The 16,775-nt window shown below is 47.5% G+C and overlaps 1 protein-coding gene across 5 annotated transcripts in view; it reads right to left on the bottom strand.

The window, feature by feature from the left end:
• Nucleotides 1-294: 294 nt before the first annotated feature.
• LOC144497554 (interferon-induced protein 44-like) overlaps nt 295-16,775 on the bottom strand; it is a 56,478-nt gene continuing 39,997 nt past the window's right edge. For 3 of the 5 annotated variants that reach the window (XM_078218974.1, XM_078218977.1, XM_078218976.1), the window contains 4 exons: nt 12,804-12,950; nt 10,919-11,090; nt 9,320-9,420; nt 295-1,678 (listed from right to left, as the gene is read on the bottom strand). In XM_078218974.1, coding sequence (XP_078075100.1) covers nt 1,496-1,678; nt 9,320-9,420; nt 10,919-11,090; nt 12,804-12,950 — 603 coding nt within the window. In that variant the 3' untranslated portion in view covers nt 295-1,495. The remainder of the gene's footprint in view (nt 1,679-9,319; nt 9,421-10,918; nt 11,091-12,803; nt 12,951-16,775) is intronic. The other 2 variants (XM_078218978.1, XM_078218979.1) reach the window with 2 other exon arrangements.

Below are 16,775 nucleotides of genomic sequence, written 5' to 3' on the forward strand. Positions count from 1 at the left end.
AGTGGTCAGCACTGCTACACTCACAGTGCCAGGGACCCGGGTTCGATTCCTGGCTTGGGTCACTGTCTGTGTGGAGTTTGTATGTTCTCCCTGTGTCTGCGTGGGTTTCCTCCGGGTGCTCCGCTTTCCTCCCACAGTCTGAAAGACGTGCTGGTTAGGTGCATTGGCCATGCTAAATTCTCCCTCAGTGTACCCGAACAGGCGCTGGAGTGCAGTGACTAGAAGATTTTCACAGTAACTTCATTGCAGTGTTAATGTAAGCTGACTCATGACACTAATAAATAAACTTGATCTGGGTCTCTTAATATATTTTAATAAGATACTAAACTGATCATTCGGCAATTCATAATTGAACATTTCAGCAGTTGCTGCATCAAAAATTACTTAATGATCAAAATCTAAAGGTTACTGTAGCTACAACATGAAGACCATGCATAACCATAGAAACCCTACAGTACAGAAAGAGGCCATTTGGCCCATCGAGTCTGCACCAACCACAATCCCACCCAGGCCCTACCCCCATATCCCACCCGCTAATCCCTCTAATCTATGCATCCCAGGACACTAAAGGGCAATTTTAGCATGGCCAATCAACCTAACCCGCACATCTTTGGACTGTGGGAGGAAACCGGAGCACCCAGAGAAAGCCCGCGCAGACACGAGGAGAATGTGCAAACTCCACACAGACAGTGACCCAAGCCGGGAATCGAACCCAGGTCCCTGGAGCTGTGAAGCAGCAGTGCTAACCACTGTGCTACTGTGCCGTCCAATGCAACTTGAGCAGGTTTTAGGGCAGTCTTATTTTAACTCTTTCCTTAATATTACACTCGCATCCCTCTAAGCTACATTTGTAAAAGTATTCTTTGCAAGACTTGTGAGATCACAGGGATGGCAGAATGGACCGGCACAGTGGCACGGTGATTAGCACAGCTGCCTCACAGCGCCAGGGACCCCCGGTTCGATTCTGGCCTCGGGTGACTGTCTGTGTGGAGTTTGCACATTCTCCCCATGTCTGTGTGGGTTTCCTCCGGGTGCTCCGGTTTCCCCCCACAGTCCAAAGATGTGTGGGTTTGGTGGATTGGCCATGCTAAATTGACCCTAGCATCAGGGAGACTAGCAGCGTAAATACGTGGGATTATGGGAATAGGGCCAGGATGGGATTGTGGTCGGTGCAGACTCGATGGGCTGAATGGCCTCCTTCTGCACTGTAGGATTCTATGAGTAGTTCAATCTTCTCCAACACATTCACTAACTTTATGACTGAGAGGACAGGATTTTCCAGCCCACCGTGGTGCTTCCCGCCGGTTGAGGTTGCTCGCCATTGGCCGCCGGTGGATCGGCTGGTCCCATTGAAGTATGTGGTGTTTTGCATGGCTCACTCGTCCCACCACCATGGGACCCGCCAGGGGGGCGGGGATCACCTTCAGTGGGGACTGGAAGATTCCTGCCAATGGGAAGAGCTGGAAAATCCCGTCCATAGTCATTTGAAACTAATCTAAATGTTTGAAGGTAAATTATGAAGATTCTCAAAATAGTCGTCTGCATAACGCAATATCTGCACCAGTGCAGACAGTATCAAAATATCGGTGGCATAATGAAGCTCATGATCTGACCAATAATTTTTCATTGGAATTATGCAAGAAATGGGAATGCCAAGTTGTTGTCCAACCGCCGACACCTAGAGAGAAAAACACACAATTTATTCGTGACATGAGAATCTGAGCAAGACATTTGAATCATCCCTATCTATGGCCTTTAAATATGGCAGGGGCAACATGTCCCTCTCTCTGAGAGGCTATACTCATCTTCATGCCTCCGGAGGATCTCCATGACAGGTTCATGTCTGCATGAACCTGGGGTCAACCTCGTCCATGAGCTTGTGGGGAGAAGGTTTCAATTACATTGAAAATCAGAAAAAAAGTTAAAAGGAAGGAGAACTCAGGAGATGTTATTAATGGTGGTGTTAGGATTCAAAAAGGTTCAAAAACTAGCATAAGGGCATTTTATCTGAATGCTCGTAGCATTCGAAACAAGATAAATGAGTTGACAGCACAAATCATTGCGAACGAGTATGATTTGGTGGCCATTACAGAGACATGGTTGCAGGATGGTTACGGCTGGGAGTTAAATATCCAGGGGTGTCAGATTGTTTGGAGGGGCAGATAGGAAGATAAGGGAAGTAGTGTGGCTTTGATATTTAAGGATGACATCAGGGTGACAGTGAGAGATGATATAGGTTCTATGGAAAAAAAGGTTGAATCCATTTGGGTGGAAATTAGAAATAGTAAGGAGAAAAAGTCACTGATAGGCGTAGTCTATAGGCCACCAAATAATGATATCATGGTGGGATGAGAAATAAATAAAGAAATAACTGATGCATGTAAAAATGGTACAGCAATTATCATGGGGGATTCTAATCTACATCTCAATTTGTCAAACCAGGTCGGTCAAGGCAGCCTTGAGGAGGAGTTCATAGAATGTATCCGCGATAGCTTCCTTGAACAGTATGTAATGGAATCTACGAGGGAGCGAGCTATCCTAGATCTGGTCCTGTGTAATGATACAGGAATAATTAATAATCTGACAGTTAGGGATCCTCTCGGAAGAGGCGATCACAATATGGTTGAATTTAAAATACAGATGGAGCGTAAGAAGGCAAAATCCAATACCAGTAAACAAAGGAGACTACAATGGGATGAGGGAGGAGTTGGCTAAGATAGACTGGGAGCAAAAACTTTATGGTGGAATAATTGAGGAACAGTGGAGGACTTTCAAAGCGATTTTTCACAGTGCTCAGCAAAAGTGTGTACCAGTGATAAGGAAGGACTGTAGAAAAAGAGATAATCAGCCATGGATATCTAAGGAAATAAAGGAGGGTATCAAATTGAAAAAAAATGTATACAAAGTGGCAAAGTTTAGAGGGAAACGAGAGGATTGGGAAATCTTTAAAGGTCAACAGGAAGCCACGAAAAAAAGCAATAAAGAAAAGTAAGATGGATTATGAGAGTAAACTAGCTCAGAATATAAAAACAGATAGCAAATGTTTCTACAAATATATAAAATGGAAAAGAGTGGCGAAAGTAAACATTGGTCCTTTAGAGGACGAGAAGGGGGATGTAATAACTGGAAATGAGAAAATGGCTGAGGCATTGAACAGGTATTTTTGTGTTGGTCTTCACAGTGGAAGACACAAATAACATGCCAGAAATTGATGACAGGAAGGCTATGGCAGGTGAGGACCTAGAAACTATTATTATCACGAAAGAGGTAGTGTTGGGCAAGCTAATGGGGCTAAAGGCTAAGTCTCCTGGTCCTGATGGAATGCATCCCAGGGTACTAAAAGAATGGCAGGGGAAATAGCAAATGCACTAGTGGTAATTTACCAAAATTCGCTGGGCTCTGGGGTGGTTCCCGCAGATTAGAAAGCAGCAAATGTGATGCCACTGTTTAAAAAAAGAGATAGACAAAGGCGGGTAACTACAGGGTGGTTAGCTTAACTTCTGTACCAGGGAAAATGCTTGAATCTATCATCAAGGAAGAAATAGCGAGACATCTGGATATAAATTGTCCCACTGGTAAGACGCAGCATGGATTCATGAAGGGCAGGTCATATTTGACTAATTTGGTGGAATTCTTTGAAAACATTAAGTACGCGGTGGACAACGGGAAACTTGTGGATGTGGTGTATCTGGAAGGCATTTGACAAGGTGCCGCACAGAAGGCTGCTCCATAAGGTAAAGGCGTACGGTGTTACGGGTAACGTATTAGCACGGATAGAGGATTGGTTCACCAACAGAAAGCAAAGAATGGGTGTTTTTCTGGTTGGCGATCAGTGACTAGTGGTGTGCCTCAGGGATCAGTGTTGGGGCCACAATTGTTTACGATTTACATAGATGATTTGGAGTTGGGGACCAAGTATAGTGTGTGAAAATTCACAGATGACACTAAGATGAGTGGCAGAGCAAAGCGTGCAGAGGACGCTGGAAGTCTGCAAAGGGATATAGATAGTCTAAGTGAGTGGGCAAGGGTCTGGCAGATGGAGTAAAATGTTGTTAAATGTGAAGTTATCCATTTTGGAAGGAATAACAGCAAAACGGACTATTATTTAAATGGTAAAAAGTTGCAGCATGCTGCTGTGCAGAGGGACCTGGGTGTCCTTGTGCAAGACTCACAAGGAGTTGGTTTGCAGGTGCAGCAGGTAATTAAGGAGGCAAATGGAATTTTGTCCTTCATTGTTAGACGGATGGAGTTTAAAAACAGGGAGGTTATGTTGCAGCTGTATAAGGTGCTGGTGAGGCCACACCTGGAGTACTGTGTACAGTTTTGGCCTCCTTACTTGAGAAAGGATATACTGGCACTGGCGGGGGTGCAGAGGAGATTCATTAGGTTGATTCTGGAGTTGAGCGGATTGGCTTATGAGGAGAGACTGAGGCTATACTCATTGGAATTTAGAAGAATGTGGGGAGATCTTATAGAAGCATATAAGATTATGAAGGGAATAAATAAGATAGAAGCAGGGAAGTTGTTTCTACTGGCGGGTGAAACTAGAACTAGGGGGCATAGCCTCAAAATAAGGGGGAGCAGATTTAGGACTGAGTTGTGGAGGAGCTTCTTCACCCAAAGGGTTGTGAATCTGTGGAATTCCCTGCCCAGTGAAGCAGTTGAGGCTACCTCATTGAATGTTTTAAGGCAAGGATAGATAAACTTTTGAACAGTAAAGGAATTAAGGGTTATGGTGAGCGGGTGGGTAAATGGAACTGAGTCCACGAAAAGATCAGCCATGATCTTATTGAATGGCGGAGCAGGCTTGAGGGGCCAGATGGCCTACTCCTGCTCTTAGTTCTTATGTTCTTATGTAGCAGCAGGAGACCGGGACCACAGAGCAGGGTCAGGGGTCGGAGCTCAGGGGTCGGAGACCGCACTCGCCATGCAAGGGCATGAAGGCACAGTAGGAGACCATGGGTGTACAGGGCTTGAGTATCCTTTATGGAGGTGTTTGACGACATGTGGTTGTGGTGATATAAACAGGGCCTAGTTTTAAGGCTGATAAAATTGGATATCCTAAATTAAAGAATTGGGCATTTTGAAATCAAACACAGTCAAACCTCAGGCAGATCAATTGTACAATACACAAAGGTGTCTGGGCCTGACCCATCAACCACCCATCAAAGGTCATTACACTCGACTTGAGACTTAGCAGGAGATCATGGCACCTCATTGAAATGCATCGGCCTATTGTTAGAAGCCCAGATCGGGCCAGACTTTCTGTCACCAAGAGATCCTGTAGAAACCTTACCTGATAACAAGTTCAACAACACGGAGATGGACACCTGGGGGGGGGGCGGACCCTGGTGTCCTGTCAGGCAGACATCAAGAAACCCACTGGGTATTGGAACCCCCTCCTGGGACTTCATTGACCAGAAGCCAGAGAAGTTTCTGGAAAGGCAAGCAGGCTGGGGATAAAGGGACACACTCAGAGGCACACTGCAGCGAAGACTCGACAAGGGAGACAGCCGTGACCATTCGGAAGACTGACCAGAGAAGGAAGGAAGGAAGAAGCGGCCATCGAGACTCACCTTCGTGACGACAGACCAGAGGGACTCAGAGAATCGGGCCTGCAGTTTAACCAAACCACCTTTATGGGTAGTATACTTGAATCTGGGGTATCCTCTTGTTTTATGTGGGTAATTTAAGGGTTAATAGTGTTATTATTAATAAACTTGTTGAATCTTTACTTGGTGTTTGTCCTTTGTCCACCTTGCAAATAAGGGCACCGGGATAAAACCTTGGAGTAAGTAAACTGGTTGAAAGTATCTGAGAATTAACAGGTACAACATGGTGTAGAAGACTCTGCCTCACCAGGAGACTGCCTGGCACCTGTGCCACATCCCAGAGGACTTGGCACCACGTGGCAGTGAAGGACACCCACTCCCTGTGGACGCGAAGGTCAGGGCAGCCCTCAATTTTTATGCAATGGGGTCGCTCCAGGGATCCACGGCAGGTCCGATGGGGCCCTCCAGTATAGCCCAAGGGGGCCTCCTGCATTGTGGTGTGTCTCAACAGGATTGGGACTAATGTCCTTGTGGTGAGGTTCACTTGTGTTGTTGGGGATGGTGGAAACTCTATTGGCAGCGGTGAGTGGGACCAGCTAGAAAAGCAGAAAAAGGAATAAGGTGCATAATGAGAGTGTTCAATTGTCCCAGGGAAGGAAGTCAGTTTATTTGATAGGAACAGTCTTAGCAGATAATGGGGAATATTAAGATAGGTTCACAATGCCTGAATGCTTGCAAACGCACTCACTGTGGTGAACAAGGTGAGCTACAAAATAGCTGTGTGGCAATATAATGCCGTTGCAATGCTGGAAATGTGGCTTAAAAATGGTGAAGACTGGTCACTTAATATTCAAGGGTGCAGAGACAAGTGAAGAGAAAAAGGATGTGGGACGGCCACACTGATGAGTGAAGAAATTGCAGTGTTAGAAAGAAAGGTTCACTGGAATTCTACCGCCCCGCCCACCATGGAATCGAAGCGGGTGAGGGGCGGGCAATGGAAATGTCCCTTGACCTTGGGCCCGCCTGATGTCTCTGAAGGGCCAAGGGGAGACTCAAGTTAGCAAGAAAGATATGATCACAATAAATGGGTATTTTATGGGTCCCCAAGTAGAGAGAGAGAAAGAGAGAAGGCCAAATCTACGATGAAAGCACAGACAAACACTGAAAATGCTGGAAAATCTCAGCAGGTCTGATTTGATTTGATTTGATTTTTGATTTGATTTTTTTTCCCAAGGTGGCGCCAGGACGAGGCGACTTCTTGCAAGCTGTACCCAGCATACCTTCTAATTCTATCTTTTACTTTTGTTCTATGCTTCTAACTCTTTTAAACTCTCTAACAATGCTTTAATTATGACTGTAATACTACATTCTGCACTCCTTTCCTTCTCTATGAACGGTATGTTTTGTCTGTATAGCGTGCAAGAAACAATACTTTTCACTGTATGCCAATACATGCGATAATAATAAATCAAATCAAATTAAATCAAATTGGGTGGCACGGTGGCACAGTGGTGAGCACTGCTGCCTCACAGCACCAGAGATGCGGGTTCAATTCCGGCCTCGGGTCACTGTCTGTGTGGAGTTTGCACGTTCTCCCCGTTTCTGTGTGGGTTTCCTCCAGATGCACTGGTTTCTTCCCACAGTCCAAAGATGTGCGGGTTAGGTTGATTGGCCATACCAAATTGACCCTAGTGTCAGGAGGATTAATAGGGTAAATATGTGGGGTTACGGGAATAGGGCCCTGGGTGGGATTGGGGTCGGTGCAGACTCGATGGGCCAAACAGCCTCCTTCTGCACTGTAAGGATTCTATGATTCTATGAAATCAAAAGCATCTGTGGAGAGAGAATGGAGCCAATGTTTCGAGTCTGGATGGCTCTTCGTCAGAGTGAAGTCAGATCCCACCATCCGTTGTATTTTGCCTCTATGAAAGTGCAAAGATGTGCGAGAACTATAATGGTGATACTGTGGGAATTTAATTACCCAAACATCAATTGAGATCGAACTTCCTTGAACCCTATGCTGTTGGTACAACTTAGAAGGAGGTGTTGGTGGATCTGCTGTTGGAGAATGAGGTGGGCCAAGTACCGAGGGGTGACTTTTACAGCCCACCCCACTGGTGTGTTTGAAGGTGGGTATGCTCATAAAATGCAACCTGTGACCTGCCTGTCACCTTCCTACCCACCCTTGGCCTGTCTTTCATTTTATAGGGAGGAATGCAAGTGTTCGATGTCCTGCCCACCCTTGGGCTTCTTACTGAAACTCTTACTGGGGGTTGGTTAGCTCAGCTGTCTGGGCAGCTGGTTCGTTATACAGCAGGATGCCAACAGCGTGGTGGTGATCCAGTTGACCAGCAGGCTTTCCAAGGTGGGACTTCCTCAATAGATGGGGGCAGAAGTCTCATCCTCAGAGTGTAAAATGGTGGCAGGATAGCTGGCTTTCTGGTGGATGAGCTCCCAACCAAAGGGTGCAGGGATACAGTCCATAGAATCCCTACAGTGCGGAAAGAAGTCACTTGACCCTTCGAGTCTGCACCGACCACAATCCTACCCAGGTCCTATTCCTGTAACCCCACATATTAACCCTGCTAATCCCCCTGACAGTAGGGTCAATTTAATATGGCCAATCAACCTAACCCCACATCTTTGGACTGTGGGAGGAAACCGGAGCACCCGGAGGAAACCCACGCAGACACGGGGAGAACGTGAAAACTCCAAACAGTTGCCCCATAAAATCCAGCTGTAACATCCAAGAGAAAACATTGGGATAAAAGGTGTTCTCCTTGGAACGAAGGCGGCACGGTAGCACAGTGGTTAGCACTGCTGCTTCATAGCTCCAGGGACCTGGGTTCGATTCCCGGCTCGGGTCACTGTCTGTGTGGAGTTTGCACATTCTCCTCGTGTCTGCGTGGGTTTCCTCCGGGTGCTCCGGTTCCCTCCCACAGTCCAAAGATGTGCGGGTTAGGTTGATTGGCCATGCTAAAATTGCCCCTTAGTGTCCTGAGATGCGTAGGTTAGAGGGATTAGTGGGTAAAATATGTAGGGATATGGGAGTAGGGCCTGGGTGGGATTGTGGTCGGTGCACTCGATGGGCCAAATGGCCTCTTTCTGTACTGTAGGGATTCTATGACTGAGGGAAGATGTGGTAGAGGTGTACGAGAGTATGGCAGTTTCTAAATAAAGTAGATAAGAGGAAACCATAGATTTAAGGTTTGGGTAAGAGTTCCCGGGGGCAGGGGCGAGGGTGAAGGGGTAGGCGAAGGAAACGGTTTTGGTGCAGTTAACATTGATGATCTGGTGCTCCCTGCCTATGGGCGTGTGATTTCAAAAGGAAATTGGATGGATGCTTGAGGAAAATAAACTGATAGGGGCTACAGGGAATGAGCTGGGGAATGGAACTGATTGGATTGCTCTACAGAGAGTCAGACACCACTTGATGAGTGAAATCAACTCTTCTGTGCTGGCTCTATGGCCAGACACTCATGCTTCCATCAGGGGGTCTCTAAGGCCGTGGGAGGGGTACAATCACATGGACTGGATTCCCTCCAGGAAATGGCAGCGGGTCTGTCGGGCTTGGTGCAGATAGGTTACGCGCCATGTCTCAGGACGGTGGGTGCCAAGCGTCCACCATCCTGAAAATTCAGACCTATGATTGGTATGACGCCACTCACTCAGAATAGAGACAACCCCAAATTCACACCTTAGAACACCAAATGTACACACTGTGAAACCAGATGCGATTGCAATTGCTAAGATGGTAGAAATTGTACCTTTTTCTCAATGTGGTCACTGTGATAGACATTTTCCAGATCTTTCGCAATCAAGGGACATTCTTCATCCACTTTTGTTAATAAAACAACCTGTGGCACCTCTATGGAATGAAATAAATATTAATTTATTTGCCGATTTTTTCATTGGATTATTCGCTGTGATTCAGAGGGTAATGCATCATGGGATACACAGTAAATTCTTCCCCGTCAAAGGTAGAACAGGATCAGGCCATGAAGTTAGAATCCCTACAGTGCAGAAGGAGGCCATTCGGCCCATTAAGTCTACACTGACCACAACCCCACCCAGTCCCTATCCCTGTGGCCCCACGTATTTACCCTGCTAGTCCCCTTGACACTAAAGGGCAATTTACCATGGCCAATCCACTTAATCTGCACATCTTTGGACTAGTTGCCCTTGATAAGCACTGCTTGGTGACATAGCTAATTGCTATTGCTTTGTGATTCACAGCTGCTCATAAAGATCAAATCTTGTGAACAAAAATAAGAAACAACTGATTTCCTGATTTTTGTAAGAAGTCTCACAACACCAGGTTAAAGTTCAAGAGGTGATGAAGGAGCAGGGCTCCGAAAGCTCGTGATGCCAAATAAACCTGTTGGACTTTAATGTGGTGTGGGGAAACTTCTTAATGTGCCCACCCCAGTCCAATGCCGCCATCTCCACATCATTCCTGATTTTTAATATATTTAAGTGACAAAGTTCTCCCTGTGTGATTTGTTGGATGAACATCAGATGCACAATATTAAACAAGACAAATGAAATCTTGATCTTTATTGCAAGGGAGTACGAAGGTAGGGAGGTCTTGCTACAACTCTGCAGGGCATTGGTGAGACCACACCTGTGTACAGTATTTGCCCCCTTGCAGAAAATAGGAGGAGGGGCCCGTGTCCTTTGATCCCCTTTGCCCCAAGAACTACATCCAACTCCTCCTTGAAAACGTACAGAGCTCAATCTTACAAAAATAAATCTGTTTTGGCCTCAACTACTTTCTGTGGTATTGAATTCCACAGGCTGACCACTCTCTGGGTAAAGAAGTTTCTCCTCATCTCTGTCCTAAATGGTCTACCCTTTATCCTCAGACTGTGACCCCTGGTTCTGGGCACCCCCCCATCATCGGGAACATCCTTCTTGCATCTACCCTGTCTAGTCATAGAATCCCTACAGTACCAAGGAGGCCATTCAGCCCATCGAATCTGTACTGATCACAATCCCATCCAGGCCCTATTCACGTAACTCCACACATTTACCCTGCTAATCCCCGTGACACTGAGGGAGAATTTAGCCTGGCCAGTCCACCTAATCTGCACATCTTTGGACTGTGGGAGGAAACCGGAGCACCCGGAGGAAACCCACGCAGACACAGGGAAAATGTGCAAACTCCACACAGACAGTGACCCGAGGCCGCAATTGATCAGGATATTGAATTCGATGATCAGCTATGATCAAAATGATCATGGAGCAGGCTCGAAGGGCCGAATGGCCTGTTCCTGCTTCTAGTTTCTATGTTTCTATGAACCATTTAATGGGTTACCTTTGAACTGTAATGTATTTCTTGGAGAGCATTGGAATATAGCACTCACCCAGTTTATTAATCTGTGATCGAATGGCACGAATTTCATTTTTAATGTCGGTGGAGCACTCAGTGACTTTGCCGGCATTAATCACATAGACAACGCAGTGTATCCTCCCGCCAACAGTTGGTGATTTGATGTAATCTGCTGTATCAGCGTTAATCGGAGAAGCTGCTTTAAACTGCAAGAAAAAGAAACTGGTGTTAAAATCATACTTTTATTCCTTCTCAGGATTTGGGGCGGCACGGGTGGCACAGTGGTTAGCACTGCTGCCTCACAACGCCAGGAACCTGGGTTCGATTCCCGGCTTGGGTCACTGTCTGTACGGAGTCTGCACACTCTCCCCGTGTCTGCGTGGGTTTCCTCCGGGTGCTACCATTCTTCTCAGGATTTGATTTGATATTATCACATGTATTGGTATACAGTGAAAAGTATTGTTTTTTGCGCTCTATGGCTCTGTAGTGAGCACAGTAAGAAGTCTCACAACACCAGGTTAAAGTCTGTAGTGAGCATCCAGCCTATTCTGTAGAACACAGATATTGTTGTTTTAGCAACACAGAGTCGGGGGCCATAGAGAGTTTGCTATAAGTGAGATTTATTTCATTTACACTGGTGATTGTTAATTTACATAGGTGATCGCTATCTACGGGTGCTGTGTAACTGGACCTTCTTAACCTTTCTGTTACATCTTAGTGTATTCCCAGATTCCACAACAGAGGTGGAAGCAGCCTGCTCTCTGGCATTCCTGGTAATTTGTCATGACCTTGACAGGTATCCTCTGGAGGGTCCCGGTTGTGGTGTTGCTACCTTTGTTGGCTTTTGGGACTGGAGCTGATTTAGTCAGAAGAGAAGAGTTGGGGATGGACACTCCCGGAACCTCCTCGGTCGAAGGTCCCAGGCTGTGAACACTATGAGTTCTGGCTCTGGCTTCCTCCTGTGGATAGAGGGACAGCTGGAGTGAGGTGAAGAACCCCAACCGTCTTCTGCCGTTGGCATTCAAAGACGTGTAGGTTGGGTGCGATGGCCATGCTGAATTGCCACGGTGTATAGATTAGGTGGATCAGCCATGGTAAATGTGTGGGGCTATGGGAATAGAGTTGGGGGAGAGGTGGGTGGGGGCTAGGAGGGTTGGTGCATGGAATGGGCCTGGTTGGGATGCTCTTTTGGAGAGTTGGTGCACATTTGATGGGCCAAATGGCCTCCTTCTGCACTGTAGGGATTCTATGTATGCCCACAAATGCCTGAACCATGGAGTGCATCTCATGCACCATGGAGTTCATGCATTCCACCAGTGCAGGATAGAGGTCACGTTCCAAGGTCTCCACTGTGGCCGCCACCCCCTCAGTATTGACCTTGCTGCCTCGGCGTGTCAGCACAATCTCCTCGGGCAGGAGGCATTGGGGCTTCTCCAGTCAGCCTTTCAATTTGAACAGCGTAGCTGATCTCCGTTCCTGATGTTGTTTGGTCTCAATCCCATCTGGGCAGCACGGTGGCACAGTGGTTAGCACTGCTGCCTCACAGCATCAGGGACCCAGGTTCAATCCCCGGCTTGGGTCACTGTCTGTGTGGAGTTTGCACGTTCTCCCTGTGTCCGCGTGGGTTTCCTCCGGGTGCTCGGGTTTCCTCCCACAGTCCGAAAGACGTGCGGGTTAGATGCATTGGCCGTGCTAAATTCTCCCTCAGTGTGTCCGAACAGGCGCCGGAGTGTGGCGACCAGGGGATTTTCACAATAGCTTCATTGCAGGGTTAATGTGAACCTACTTGTGACACTAATAATTAAACTTTTAACTTTAATCTTCTCACACCTCTCAGGGTAACTGATCGTGGAACAGCAACACAGAAAATCCTGAGATCAAACTGTTTGAACATTTAGTGAGGAAAAGCAGAAGAATACCTGGTACTTGTTCGGAACATGGCCTTTGATGATGCTGATAATATCCTGACTGAGTATCCCCCCTTTGTCTCCCATTGCCATTGTATCACAGAGAATAAAAGGGAGAGATTTGTCATCCTTTCCTCCTCTGAAGGAGTATGTTGAGTACTGCAATCAAACAAAGATACCAGAGGGCAAAAATGAAATCACTTTCACTGCTAAAATCATTTTTACAAGAACATGGAATATGGTCATTGCCTTGGCAATAGAGACAACTTACAGGATACTGCGAGGCCTGGATAGCGTGGACGTGGGAAGGATGTTTCCACTAGTAGGAAAAACTAGAACCAGAGGGCACAAACTCAGGCTAAAGGGTCAATCCTTTAAAACAGAGATGAGGAGGAATTTTTTCAGCCAGAGAGTGGTGAATCTGTGGAGAAGGCTGTGGAGGCCAGGTCATTGAGTGTCTTTAAGACAGAGATAGATAGGTTCTTGATTAATAAGGGGATCAGGGGTTATGGGGAAAGGGCAGGAGAATGGGGATGAGAAAAATATCAGCCATGATTGAATGTCAGAGCAGACTCGATGGGCCGAGTGGTCTAATTCTGCTCCTATGTCTTGTGGTCTTATGAACAAGGGCAGCGATGCTCTCAGGCCCCATTGGCAGGTTCAATGGCAGGACAGGGGAGGAATTTGCAGGAGGCCCAAAACTTCAGTGCAAATTTCCCACCGGATCTTCTGCTGATGCCCCCCTCATGGCGGATCAGTAAAACCCACCTGAGGCCAGCATGAAACTCATTTGTATCCCAATGAAGGCCCGACCACCCACACCCGACTGTCCATGGCACCGTCGGAAAAACAAGCCTGTGCAAAACCCCTTTGGAAGAACGTGGTGTGCAGATATCGGGCCTCACCTGAATAATTCCTGGGGCTCCCTTTGGAGTTCCGGATGGAGGTCGATGGTAACCCTGGACCCTGGAACACCGTAACAGTGGGTGGTGGGGATCACCTACAGGTGGACCTCCCAGATCAGGTGTCCTGGAGACAGGGGTTTATTTTCCAGCCTCAGAATGTTCCTGGAGATCCCTCGAGGGAGTGCAGCGAAGGTTTACCAGGCTGATTCTGGGGGATGGCGGGACTGCTGTATGAGGAGAGATTGACTAGCTTAGGATTGTTTTCACTGGAGTTCAGACGAATGAGGGGGATCTCATATCAAATCCTAACAGGACTATACAGGGTAGATGCAGGGAGGGTGTTCCCAATGTGTGGGAGTCCAGAATCAGGGGTCACAGTCTGAGGATTCGGGGTAGACCATTTAGGACAAAGATGAGGAGACATTTCTTCACCCAAAGAGTGGTGAGCCTACCAGAGGAAGTCGTTGATGCCAAAACATTGAATGTATTCAAGAGGCGGCTGGATATAGCACTTGGGGCGAATGGGATCAAAGGTTATGGGGAGAAAGCAGGATTCGGCTATTGAATTGGACGATCAGCCATGATCGTGATGAATGGCGGAACAGGCTCGAAGGGCTGAATGGCCTCCTCCTGCTCCTATCTTCTATGTTTCTATGTCTATGTTTCATTTTCAGGAGGTCCACTTTCTTTCTTCGAAAGTGGGTCAGTGATGTTGGGCGCCTTTTCAACATGGCACCCGACAGGTCAGCAGGCTATGCTCCATCAGCAAATAAGCTGAAAACCCCAGGGCCAACGAGGAGAAAAATACTCTGTAAGATTCTACTCCAACCTTCTCAAGTGATCAAAACCAGTCCAGAACTTCCCATGTGTTATATAATGCAATCTATATCATGATCCCTCTTTAAATCGATGCAGCGATTCAGTGAACACCACATCAGCTAACAATGCATTTCATAGGCTCATTATTCCTTATTACTCTCTGGGAAAGGATGTGATTGTACTGGAAGGTATGCAGGGGAGATTCACCAGGATGCTGCCTGGGAGGGAACATTTAGAAACATAGAAAAACTACAGCACAAACAGGCCCTTCGGCCCACAAGTTGTGCCGAACACATCCCTACCTTCTAGATCTACCTATAACCCTCCATCCTATTACGCTCCATGTACTCATCCAGGAGTCTCTTAAAAGACCCTATTGAGTTCGCCTCCACCACCACTGACAGCAGCCGATTCCACTCACCCACCACCCTCTGTGTGAAAAACTTACCCCGAACATCTCCCCTGTACCTACCCCTCCAGCACCTTAAACCTGTGTCCTCTCGTAGCAGACATTTCCACCCTGGGAAAAAGCCTCTGCGAGTCCACCCGATCTATGCCTCTCAACATCTTATACATCTCTATTTGGTCTCCTCTCATCCTTCGTCTCTCCAAGGAGAAAAGACCGAGCTCCCTCAGCCTATCCTCATAAGGCATGCCACTCAATCCAGGCAACATCCTGTTAAGTTTAAGTTATGAAGTGAAGATGTGTAGGTTTGGGTTGTTTTCATTGGAGCAGAGGTGACTGAGGGGTGACCTGATCAAGGTGTACAGGATTATGAGGGGCATGGACAGAGAGGATAAGGAGCAGCTGTTCCCCTTAGTTGAAGGATCAGTCACGAGGGGACACAATTCAAGGTGAGGGGCAGGAGGTTTAGGGGGATGTGAGGAAAACCTTTTTACCCAGAGGGTGGTGACGGTCTGGAATGCGCTGCCTGGGAGGGTGGTGGAGGCGGGATGCCTCACGTCCTTTAAAAAGAGCCTGGTTGAGCACTTGGCACATCATAACATTCAAGGCTATGGGCCAAGTGCTGATAGATGGGATTAGGTGGATAGGTGTTTCTCGTGTGTTAGTGCAGACTCAATGGGCCGAAGGGCCTCTTCTGCACTGTATGATTTTATGGAATGAAGAACTTCCTAACAATCAGTCTATTCCTACCGCTGACGCGAAGATGAATCCTAGTGGTGAAAATATTTGGAAATCAAAGCTACAGTTTCCTGTTTCTCCCTGCTGTGTGTTCTATTGTCTTCTGGTTCATAGATGTTGATGACAATCACACGTTAGGCTTGGAAAGAACAGAAACTCTTCATGTTTAATTTGGCTGCATTGTATGATACAAAAGATCCAAAGATGTGTGGATTAGGTGGATTGGCCCTGTTAAATTGGTCCTTCATGTCAGGGGGACTAACTGGGGTAAATGCATGGGGTTATGGGGTAATGGGGATGGGGCCAGGGTGGGATTGTGGTCAGTGCACACTTGATGGGCCGAATGGCCTCCTTCTGCACTGTAGGGGCCCGATTTTACCATTTTGATTCTCAGTGCTGAATCTGGGAGTGTTCCAGATCTGACTTGCAAACTTGTTCTCAGGTGCCCCCATACCCACTCTGCCTAAAAAAAAAAATCAGCCATTCTGAATCACGCTGCAGAAGCCTGTGGGCGGGGCTAATCGTGCCCGAAACACTGCAGCTCCGATCCGAGCCTCCAACTGCGCATGCGCAGTGAAAACAATTTTGAAAAATGCTCCCCAGCCACATTGCTCCTGGGCCGGATAATGCCTCCCCCTGGCCCACCTCCGCAACATAACTGACCCCATTATCCCCCCACCCCCCTGCTCCCCAGACCAATCGCAGTCCCCTGCCCCCCCCTTACCCCCCCACCGATCACACGCAGAGTGGCAGCCGACCCCCCCCCCCATTCCCCCCCCCCCCACCACCACCAGAGAACGGTCTGGCCCAGCTCCCTCCTCCTCCCCCCCCCCCACCAGAGAATGACCTGACCTGCCTCCCTACCCCCCCCCCACCAGAGAACGATCTGACCCACCTCCCCCGTCCCCCCCCCACCACTGATGTGAGTCAGAGAGCCGCTGGAAGCTCAGAACTTACCTCCTCAGAAGCTGGAGCGCCCGAAACAGACCTTTGCCGAGCATGTCTGTTTTGCGCCAAACCTGGACGGGCGAACCCGATTGTAAAGGGGGAAATGCCGCTAAGTTTGGCGCCCAGCCCATTAAGTCAATTTAAATGCATGCAAATGCATTTAAATTG

The sequence above is a fragment of the Mustelus asterias genome, chromosome 8, assembly GCF_964213995.1.
Source record: "Mustelus asterias chromosome 8, sMusAst1.hap1.1, whole genome shotgun sequence".
Lineage (NCBI taxonomy): Eukaryota > Metazoa > Chordata > Chondrichthyes > Carcharhiniformes > Triakidae > Mustelus > Mustelus asterias.